The 11783-nt window shown below is 25.8% G+C and overlaps 3 protein-coding genes across 3 annotated transcripts in view; 2 read left to right on the top strand and 1 right to left on the bottom strand.

Annotated features, from left to right (window-relative positions):
• Positions 1–2077, bottom strand: part of LOC108688113 — a 5178-nt gene extending 3101 nt beyond the window's left edge. Inside the window, exon 1 of the mRNA XM_018194219.1 lies at positions 1736–2077. Coding sequence (XP_018049708.1) covers positions 1736–1802 — 67 coding nt within the window. The 5' untranslated portion in view covers positions 1803–2077. The remainder of the gene's footprint in view (positions 1–1735) is intronic.
• A 5622-nt stretch (positions 2078–7699) lies between these two features.
• On the top strand, positions 7700–9763 carry LOC108688059. The gene is made up of 4 exons (XM_018194150.1): positions 7700–7757; positions 8017–8151; positions 8278–8460; positions 9675–9763. The coding sequence occupies exons 1-4, from the start codon at positions 7700–7702 to the stop codon at positions 9761–9763; spliced, it is 465 nt and encodes a 154-aa protein (XP_018049639.1).
• A 980-nt stretch (positions 9764–10743) lies between these two features.
• The window catches only part of LOC108688117, a 2129-nt gene continuing 1089 nt past the window's right edge, over positions 10744–11783 (top strand). Inside the window, exon 1 of the mRNA XM_018194223.1 lies at positions 10744–10883. Within this exon, the coding sequence (XP_018049712.1) occupies positions 10823–10883 (61 nt within the window). The 5' untranslated portion in view covers positions 10744–10822. The remainder of the gene's footprint in view (positions 10884–11783) is intronic.

Here is an 11783-nt window from a genome sequence, read left to right as displayed (position 1 = left end):
TATAATTCTGTGCTGTGGATTTATAATGCTATTTCTTTAAAATTATGATCAATATTCATTATCAGACATGAGGTTAAAGATCATTGCAAGATAACCGCACATAGCACATATAATCAACGTTAATTTTATAATATAATCTTGACTTTTCACATATGACATATATTGTATTATAATTTTCATAACAATTATTTAAATCTGCATATGTGATTATGTGTCAAAAGTCACTATGAAAATAGTACATAATTTTAATTTTGAAAAAATTATTTCTAATTGTTTAATTATAAAACAATATTTATCATAAAAAATATTTTGTTTTTTCAGTTACATTTAACTTTCTTATTTAATTTAATTATGTTTAAAGTTAAATTAATTATGTTTAAAGTTATTATCATATTATAAAAAACAATAAGGGCGAATTTATTATAATATGAATATAATATACATACAATATAACATAAATATAATATAAAAAATTATTAGGCTTACACAAGAATAATCATTATATGCAGAAACAATTATATTAATTAATTAATCAATTCCTACACAAAACTACCTACAGAAAAAAGTATATCCTAAACTTTCAATTTCAATATTTATTTGAATAGTATCAACTGAATATTTATTAAATATAAAAGTATATTTATTTTGTACAAAAAACATTAATTTAATTTAACAATCGCTTCTTTTTATTAAATATTTATTTATTGTAAGTAAATGTTTAGTTGGCAATATTCAAATAAATATTTATTTAAATGTAGGCTAATTTTTTTCTCAGTGTACTATACTATATACGCGTAGATAGTTTATTAACTCTTTAATTGTGCTGTAGAAAAATCAATAGTCATATCATGGATACGTTCCGATATTCACTAGTACTAAAAATTTATACGTTACGTGCACTACAGATTTTCAGCACAGTGAATCTCAGAACGCAGCCCGTGAAAAGATATTCACCTTGAAAAGATATTCAGTAAGATCATCTCTCTATATATATATATATAGAAACTTTGATTTTTTAATTTTATCTTCAAGCAAGCTATTAAAAGAATCCATTAAAAGAGTTACAACAACAAAATATCATTTAAAAAATTTATAATGCAGTGTAAAAAAGTTTCAATTTATTATTAGCAATTTTATAAACTTCTTTATAGCTTATAACGATGTTAGCGCGCTAACATACTATACTTTACGTAACACATATTCTAAAATTTCAGAGATAAAAGCGTGTTCTGAATAAGATTCTAAGAAGATAAATTATAAGTATTGACTTAATAAATAAATTTAAAAATCTTGCAACAATAATTTTATGATTAATAATTAATGTTTGCTAGTAAAAGCAAACATTATTAACATTGTATTATATTAATACAAAATTAATAAAAAATATTTTATTTTAAATTTGAAAAAGCACAAAAAAATAAAAGTTCAAACATTTTGCGATGCAGTATAATTTTGATAACATTAAAAGAAAATTCTTGTCATGTTGATTTTAGCCAAAAGGATATATTATTCCATAAACTCGAGAGTAGATAAAAAATCCATTATATTTTGTTACTTAATAGCATTTTTTTCAAGGAGAAACAAATTAAGCCATTTATAATATTTTCTATTAATAAAATATTTAAATAATTAGCAATACATCTCAAACCCAGAGAAGGAAACAAAGTTGCAAAATATTTTTTTCTTGTATCTTTATACATATCTTTATATTTTCAAATACATTCCCATGACTCACCGTTGCAGCAAAAAAACAAAATGATGCTGCATAGAGTTACAAATCTCTGTCTAAAGACTTTGTTCATTTTTCTTCGCGTCTTCTCCTTAAAACAATTGATGAATAAATAGTCACTGAATAGCTTCACTAATGTATAACAGAATACTGCAGTGCTCACAAAACTAATAAATATAAATATAAAAGAATAGAAAAATAATCAAGAAGGTTGAAAAACAGTCAGAAAATGATGGAAACTAAGAAACACGAAAACAAAAAAGATAGAAAAAGGAAGAATCACGAATTGAAAAACTGAGCACTATTAATGTATAGCGCTGGCGTGGCGCAAGCACACTAACTTTAACAGCGGCGTTATGCAGTGCTACTGAATAAATGGTTACGACTGAGGGAAGGGGAGCGACGAATATATTGAGGTGGGAGAAGAATATGGTGAATAAACGATTTATTTACAAATAACTCTAAGACCAATCAATTTTTCTTCGCTGAATGAAATCTTTTACAATACTTGGATTCGTACTTTTCCTATGACACATTTCGTAGCACTTTGCAATTAATATTCCAAGTAATTTATGCATTGAAAACAATTACCATGAATGTTGTAGAAATAATGACTTTATTTTACGATAATTGCATAATTATATATTTGTTTAAGAAACTAATTATATATATTTAAGAGAGAAAATTAATACATATATAATACCATGAGATCAAGAGCTTTTCATAGTTGTACTAATAATAATAATAATGAGCATTTACTCTGGATATATTTGTGAAATAAAACCAAATATAATAATAGTAATAACAAATATGATAATAAAATATAATAATAATAATAACTTAACAGAGTTTATATAAAGGGAGTCCTCCGGAGGAGCAGCTCAGTATATCAGAGCGTCCTGATAAAATAAGTATAAATGATAAAATTCATTGGCATTGAGACATTGACATTAACAATGGATCACGACACCTGTAAATTTTGGCACCTTTGAATAATAATAACATTAATAATAATAATAATAATAATAATAATAAAGTAATAATAAACGTTCCTATCCTTTTATCAAGTCATCGTCAATTCTTATCTAATCAAAATCGATTTACATCAAATTATTATCTAATTTAAATTTTTTCGACATTAATTTCTTTACAATTAAAAGTTGTTACATTCCATCTTCGATTTATTAAATAAGATTCACACGGAATTTAAATTCAAAATTATATAAAATTTGTCGATTAGATCTGTGTCTACGTAACGTAATGTAAGACACAGGTCTAATTTTGAGTTTGAGTTGTGTAACAGAATGGAGGTGCTATTTATTAGTAAAACCAATCTTATCAACCTTTGAATTATAAGAAGAAAATAATTCACATAATCGAATGGAGAATTATTCAAGGTTTGCTGATTGCGTCTACATTCATGAATAATAGTATTTAAGTTTGGATTTTTCACTGTATGTAATACCCAGAAGATGGCTGAAAAAAGCAGTCAAAACGTCGGAAATATATGTATAGAAGAAGAATAAAGAAGAATTGTTAACATATATTAATAATGTATATTAGTTCTTAGTTGCTTGATTTTACTGTAATATTATTTTTAATATTGAAAGCTCTATAAATTTATATCTATAATTAAAAACCACCTCAGACTCACTTCATCCATTTTGACTGACCTCGTCAAAATCTAATTCAAATGGAATTCGGTGCTTGTGAGAATTCCCTTCACAAAGCAGTCGTAGTTTCCAATTAAACTAATTCAACTTAGAATTTCCAAATTTTATAAAATTATCCAAAATACTTCTATTATTATGTGATTTTCTTATACTTCTATTATTACGTGATTTGACAGTCATGTTTTCGATATATTAATTAGAATATTAAATCTCCTCGATAATTAAACCAGACTAATTTTATACAATGGTCTTTATTACGAATCTAATTTACACTTATAATATTAAACTTTATTACCTGTACGTGTGTCATGATTGTTTTGAGAATTCCAATCTTTTTATAAAAAAAATTGATGACCGTAGATGATAGAAGGTTGTAAGGTTAAATATAAAGGTTAAAATAAAAAAGTGAAACAAATTTATCGTTAAATTCTTCATAATCCTTCCAGGATAGGCATACAAATAACTTTTAAAGTAATATTTATAATTCTTATTTCAAGACAGTCTTAAGTAATGTCTTAAGATGCTAATATAGTTCTCTGATTGGTTCATGACATTTCAAGACTTAAGATGATTTTGAATATAAGATTCGACTATGAATACTAGTCTTAGACAAATCACTGCTGTTCTTTTTGTTGAATCTATCACACTGTCTTTTGATATCATTTCTAATCTCAACCTTTCATGATACGATTCAATGTCTAAGATTGTGACATTATCCTATGATTATTTATTCTGTGTTCAAAACCACTGATAAATTATCTGATTTTTTATAATATCTGCACAAATCTGCAATGATGGGAAAACAACGGGGCAACAAGATAATCCTATTATAACTTGCTCGATCAGAGCGAGTTCTTTAATTTATAGGTATATTAACTTTACAATACGTACTTTATTATTTAATATGCCACAGTTTGCAGCGCTCATTTAATCGAATAATTAATTGATAGTTACACTTTTGAAATATGAAATCGAAGATACTCATTTTGCTGCATTCTGAAATGCCTGGAACTTATTGTGATTATCCTTTGTACAAATTAATGGAAGTTATTGTTTGGATTTCACCGACGATGGCACAAATATCGCCGAGCGTTCAATTTTTATTGTAAAAATGAAATTTGAAATCAATTGTAAATCATAACGTACGAACTATCACAATATTACTGTTCTCCATCGTTCATTATTTAGTTATCAATTATTGTTTTAATATGAATTCTTATGTACACAATAGATTATACAAATAATTAACAATAATATCTTCATTTAGATCGCTTTATAAATACATCAAATAAAGGCAGAACCAATATGATCGAAGTTAGATCTTAATAGCTAGAAAAGTCATATTACGTAAAAGGCTAGATCTTGGTGGGTAATAATATTTGTATGTAAATTATAAATATTATTTTTTAATTATATAAATTATGCGTCGCGTATTGTTGGATTTGAAACGTAAATAAAAGTTGAAGTTAAAATAACGAAGAAAAAAAATAATAAGATAATTATTTTAATTTTGATGGTATTATTTTACACTGTTAGAAATGTTCTTAAATTTTATTAACTTTTAAGTTACACAATTTGAATCTAATTTACATTAAATTTAATGTATTTATAACTAAAAAATATATTTATGTACATAAAATTTAATGTATTTTTTCATCAAAAATTACACATTCATTTCATTTAAGTAACTACTATAACTTAATTTTCAGTTAAATCATTCATTACTTTTAATTTCATTCATAACCGAGCTTCATTTACATGTAAAGGAAGCTCTTTAAATTTCTAACAATGTAGCTGAAAGATGTGTGTTTAGAAATGCATTTAGAATTTACATATAAATATTGCTGCGAGGACGCAACACTATTATTAGATAATATGACCTGGCCTTGGCCTTATAAATAATAATTAAATTCATTAATTAGTAACAATTGTTTTCTTTTTACTTGAACTAAGAAGGAAGATGAAACATTCCATAAAAAATTGACATGAATATGTGGGTTAAATAAATAAGGCTGTAGTTAATACGAGCAGCTTTACGTTCAAATAGAGAATAAAGTGGTAGTTTGGAGTACGTTGAGTGGATAATGCTCATCTTCCTGTGACACGTTCAACGTTATGAAACTGTCACACGTAGTCACCTCGCGTATTTGTTACACAAGTTTGTTCAAGATTTCCCAATTTTGATCTTGAATTCTTTATTTTCTGAGAGGTATTTATAAGTTAAAATAATAAAGTTTAAAATAATATTATTTATCTTATTTTTCAATCCACTTTGACAATTAAAGAACTTTGACAATTAAATAAACAAACAAAGTTTATATCTCGGAAAGAGGAAGTATTTCTGGAACTATAATATTATTTGATCTCTTTTCGTCTTTAGAAAAAATAGAATACGGTTATTTTAGTAGATTATTTTAATCTTGCATGTATTTATCTCTGATATTATAAATTATAATACGTGTATTTTTTTAATTTGATAATTTTTATAATTTTATATGTTCTGCAAACACAAAGAAAAAATTGTAATCCTAAATTGAAAAATTTGGAAATATGATAATATATAGATAAAATAAGCACATTTATTTTAAAAATAGTAAATAAGATAATCACGATATCTTTGAAAGCGTACAAATATGATTCCATTTTATTTTAAATTGTTACTTGCTATAGCAAGATAACACACTTATACATAAGAATGTATGTGCGAATTGATATTAAATAGATCTTTCATTACAGTTAATAATAATGTATTTAGCATTTTAGCGATTCTATATCACACCTACATGACATACTTTCAACATTTATGATCTGTACTATTAATATTTTTTTATAATATTATATTATATTAATTATTTAAATATTTATAATAAAATATAAAACGTATAGATATAATTTATTTATTTTTATCCGTATCTATATGAATTTTGAAAATATTTTTATATAAATAACTAATTATTTTCAACTTTAGATGAGTTTATTAATTTATCAATTGATTAATTGAATTATGCGCAAATGCAACTTTGCACAACTTTATTAACACTACATTTGCGCATAATGCGATTGATCGATGAATTAAAAAAGTCTCATGTATTATATATGATGAAAGAATACAGTTGAAACACATAAAATCAGAGCAATCAGCCAATAAATTTTGTCTCAAATAACAACAAAAAGTTCAAATATACCTAACATTAATGTATAATAAAAGAAAAATAAATTTAAAATTTATGAATATATAAATAATTATTACAAAACTTCGTAAATTATAAGATGTAAATTAAAAATAAATTAAATGTAAATGTAAATTAATAAAAATATGTAATAAAAAAAGTTAAATTAGTATAATAAATATGGCTAGTATAAATACATTTTTATTTCGTTAAACGTTCTCGAGACGAGCTTCGTACGGTCCTGCGCACATATCAAATTCAGTCATATTTAAATATTTGCCACGATAATTTTAAAGACATATCGCGAAAATGAGTAAATGTCAAATAAAAACGTATATAAAACGTTTTCAGAAAAAAAAAATCCAAAAATATGATTTTATCATTTTCCAAAAAAGAAGGCGTTCATGTTAAAATAAGAAGAAGTTTGTGGAAAAAATGTCAAAAAATGTCATTCTATTGTAAAACAGGCTTTATGTATACAGGCTTTATGCATACAAATATTAAAGATCGAATCAATCAAGTTCTAATCGACTTATTATGGCTGCGTTCCACTTAACGCTCACAATGCTCATTGAATTATTTCATCCTTGTCGTTTATCAAATGGCAAACAAGGACAAACGATGCTCGCGAGCGTTGTGAGCGTTAAGTGGAACGTAGTCTGTGTAGCTAACTTCCTATCGACAATTTTTAATTATAATTGACAAAGTATTGGTTATTTTGCAAAGTCTGATAAGATTTAATTTTCTAATAATTTTACATTTAGTTCAGATTTATCCAAACGCAATGAAATATTTGGTAAGGAATATTTTTCAATAATTAAGTAATGCATTTATTAAATATATAAATCTACGGAAACGACTGCAATATTATAAATTCATATGAATCGATATTATAATACGATATAAATCAATTATAGAATTTGTATTGTTCTTTAATACAATATTTCAAGTAATAGGTTTTCTTTAGACAAATTCATTATAATATTACTTATTCATTATAATATTTAAACAATTATTTATTACAAAAGGTTATTAATATAAATATATTTATGTATTATAAACTCTGTTTTTACAGCCATTACACTATTTTGGTGTTATATAATTTATATAAAGGAAAACAAGTTATAATGCAAATAAGGTTATATGTATTGCGAATATTATTGGTTCTATGTGTTTTCCAAAGAGGTGAGCTTTAACTAAAGAATATAATTATCCTTTAAAATATAAAAATATAGTTAGCAGCTTTCATTGAAATGAAAAATTTAAGCCTAATACTCTCTAACTTATTTGAAATTTATAATTTAATCAGTAATTAACTAAAAATTTATAATAGAAAGTTTTATATATCAAAATAAATATTAAAAACATTTTTTATTAATATAGCTTCTTTTTGTTTTTGAACTACTATTTTACATCCATATATCTACAATATTAATACTAAAAGAAGAATGCGTTGCAACCAAATGTTATCAATGTAACAGTAAAAAGGATGAAGATTGTTCCATTAATAAAGTACATTATAAATATTTAAAATTGTGTCCATCGGGTCATTTTTATTGTCGTAAAGCTGTTTACATGTGTAAGTAAATTTAACTATAATTACTTATTTGAATAAATTTATAACGCGTATATTAATTGTTTTTATGATTAATAAAACGACAATTCGAGAGAATTAAATAATAACATTCAGATCTCACAATTTTAGATTATTTTATGGGTTCATATAATAGTATAATAATGCGTGAATGCGCAAAATTACGAAATAACCAAAAGGAATGTTATCAAGGACGCTACACTCGAGATAGTTATCAACTTATCTGTGAATGTATGGGTTATGGCTGCAATTCCTCTCAACAATGCTCATCCAACCTCGTGATCTACTTTCTATGTACAGTTTTAATTATTATTTTATTGTCAGGCATAATAATTTAAATTTAGTACATAATTTTCTCAAAAAATTTTCTTCTAAGCATCCATTTAACCATAACAAATCCAGATACAGTTATGTTATTTGTCTTGTACATAAGTCTCACCCGTGCATATGGATTTACACACACCACACACACACACACACACACACACACACACACACACACACACGCACGCACGCACGAACGCACGCACGCACGCACGCACGCACGCACGCACGCACGCACGCACGCACGCACGCACGCACGCACACATACAGTAATCAAATCATTTATTTGTTGCGTAATCAGTTGCAATATTATTTGTAATTTCACTAAAGATAATATTAAAAAATTAATGTAAAATATGTTATATATTCAGTCTTGTTAAATTTAAATGTATAAATTAAAAATTGATGCTATTGAATACAAATTATAAATAAAGTTGAATCGAAGAAGAAATTTAAAAAAGACACTTGCTTATAATTTGTGTGATTGCAACTAATCATTAATTTATGTATTAGAATAAATAATTATCCACATTGGGAATAATATAATAAGAAATAATCTTGATACGAGTGTTTTAATAAAAATCAAATTATTTTGATTTTTTATATTTCATTAAATGACTGACATTATCCTAACAAAAGATAATGTTAATGTATGAGTACACATAGATTATTTTATGGATTATATGCATATACATATATACATATGACGGCGTCACAAATGCCTTAACATGATTTTTCATATCATCTCATTCTTTTTCATGTCCTTCTTTTCATTTCTTCTCGGATACTCATGCAATTTTGTATGTCAAGGGATGCATAAGGTACATAATGCATTATTTGTCCTTGTTGTTTATCAAATAATAAAGAAGGATAAAACAATACATCATGCGCTTCATGAGTAATTCAGAACGCACCCAAGGTATTTGTGACGGAGTATGTACGTTATACGTACAACGCAACAGCTTTTATTTTATCAATTATGATATAGACACTAGATCATTGATTATATGTATATTCATATTTGAACGGCAAAAATGAAGATAGCAGGAAATGGCATACTAACTATAAAGAGTATAAGAAGAAAAAAAGATTGAGAAGAAAGAAATAAGAACATGTGTATAGCGAGATATTTTTTCTACTTGAAATTTGTTTAATAGTTAAACTCAAAATTGTAAATTAAATAGACGGAGTCATTGGCGTCACGTTGACGCCAACAACGACTTGTGTTGGCGCCACGACGCCGGGCGTCTCCCTCTTCCATGCTTTCCCCTAACGGTTTTGTGCCATATATCTCTTTAAACATGTGTACGTATTGATTATGGTTAACAGCGATTTTTCAAAATCGTATAAATTCATAATAGATTCTACATCAATTTAGTACGATTTAGTATATTTTAAAGTTTCAGATCAAACTAATTTTTTTCAGACTATTATCTCGAATTTTATTGATAAGTATTCTATTGTAAAAAAAAAACAATATATCAGAAAAAAATTGAGTTTGTATGAAATCATCAACAATGTTTTAATCGACACTGCATTTAGCAGATATTGATTTCGCCTTCAATATTAATTGACCGATATATAGCCATTTTTGATAATAACTCATCCATAACGCATTTTTCATTGAAAAAAATAACTCGTCCTTTATTCATTATATTTGTATCCATGCCATTCGTAACATACAGTTTCTCATATATACCTCTGTAATTTTTATAACTTTGTCCAATGTCTACATAGCAAAATAATTTTATTTAAGAGACCTTAAAAAACATGTGTGAATTTTTACAAACTTTCGAGCATTTTAAGAGCCTCAAGATCGGATCGGCACAAAACGATTCAATGTGCCATTTCAAAGTATTGAAAATAAGTGTGCCGTTACAAGATTAATATTGTGATTGATTTAATTTAACTAGGATAGTGGAAAATACAAAAATAAACGTTTAATGTTTTATCTATTTTTTAGATTGTTCTTAATATGATAAAGTTTGTCAACTTTTTTTATACTGCAGCTTTAGTAAATTCTACTCAGAATCTTATAATATTATAAATTACAGAAAAATATTCATGTCCTTAAAAAAGGAAAGCAAGAGGAATCCAGAGCGGGTGGAATCTGCGCATCGCATGTTTTACAGAAAAGCTGCATGAACAGTAGAGGGTGAAATGTCGGGAAAGATCTGGAGTAGGAGTGGGCGTTAAGCAACGCAGTGTGAAGAACGAGAGTTCATGTACTTACGATCAGTCTGTCTACACAACATCACTCTCAAACAGTGTTATCCTCTAAATATATAATTTACGAGTTTATTATTGGAAGTTGTTCTATTAAAAAAGCAAAATGCCTCGAGTAATCGCAACATTACTTTTCGCTTCAATCTTCATTACAACAGTTTATTCAGGTATATTCATTATAACAATTTATTCATTTTATTTTATGTATAACAATAGAGAAAAGTTGCTAGAATCTCTTGAAGAAACATCCCTCTATTTTTTAGAAACTATTTTATTAATATTGGCTGCGTTCCGTTACATGCATAATGCACATGAGATATTATTTCATCCTTGTTGTTCTCATAGAATGTTAAACAAAGATAAAATATGATACATGCGCATTATGCAAGCAATATCTAATAAGAACATAATCTATTTTAATAATTAAAGAAGTAAAATCTCATAATTCACATTATGGCTTGTTTTATACAAAATCAGTTAAAAATTTTAAAAATTCGAAAATGGAATTCTTCACTCAAAAAAGTGATCTTGCAGTTATAGCATAAAAATTATAGCCTAAAAATTATCTAAGTACGAAAAATTAACTAAAAAGATAGATAAGTTTCTAGTAGTAGCAAGTACTGTAATATTGAATATGTATTGTATTTAATCTCTCATATAGATGACAGAGGTAGAATTTAGATTTGTGCTATAAATTCTATGCGTATGATACATAATTTTCTATCAGATACAAAAAACAGCAATAATTTTAGCTGGAGCAGTAAAATTTTTTTTGCGTATATCATAATTTTCTTTTGCAAATTGCGTAGTTCAAATAATTATAATTTATTTTTATAATATTATATTGCATCATTTTATATATTTGTAGTTTCCTAAATTAGTTTTATTTATATTTTTTTATTTTCATTCTTTTTATAATATAATGCGATTTTAAATATAAAATAGAAGTGCATCGTAATTCGGCACACTTGTGTGTAAAACAGAAGCTAACTTAATCTTTATAGTTTTGTGTTAAATAACCCATGGAGCTAAAGACTATCGTGTATTTGAAAAAATCCACAAGAAAA

This window comes from Atta colombica, unplaced genomic scaffold, assembly GCF_001594045.1.
Source record: "Atta colombica isolate Treedump-2 unplaced genomic scaffold, Acol1.0 scaffold225, whole genome shotgun sequence".
NCBI lineage: Eukaryota > Metazoa > Arthropoda > Insecta > Hymenoptera > Formicidae > Atta > Atta colombica.
Note: the sequence above shows the minus strand (reverse complement) of the source record. Positions and strands in the feature narration are given on the sequence as shown.

What these genes read in the sequence shown, in the direction of transcription:
- LOC108688059 (XM_018194150.1), top strand. Translation starts at nt 7,700, where the DNA reads ATGCAAATAAGGTTATATGTATTGCGAATATTATTGGTTCTATGTGTT. An exon ending in TCTATGTGTTTTCCAAAGAG is followed by an intron (nt 7,758 to 8,016) that starts GTGAGCTTTAAC and finishes TAATACTAAAAG; the next exon opens with AAGAATGCGTTGCAACCAAA. An exon ending in TCGTAAAGCTGTTTACATGT is followed by an intron (nt 8,152 to 8,277) that starts GTAAGTAAATTT and finishes TCACAATTTTAG; the next exon opens with ATTATTTTATGGGTTCATAT.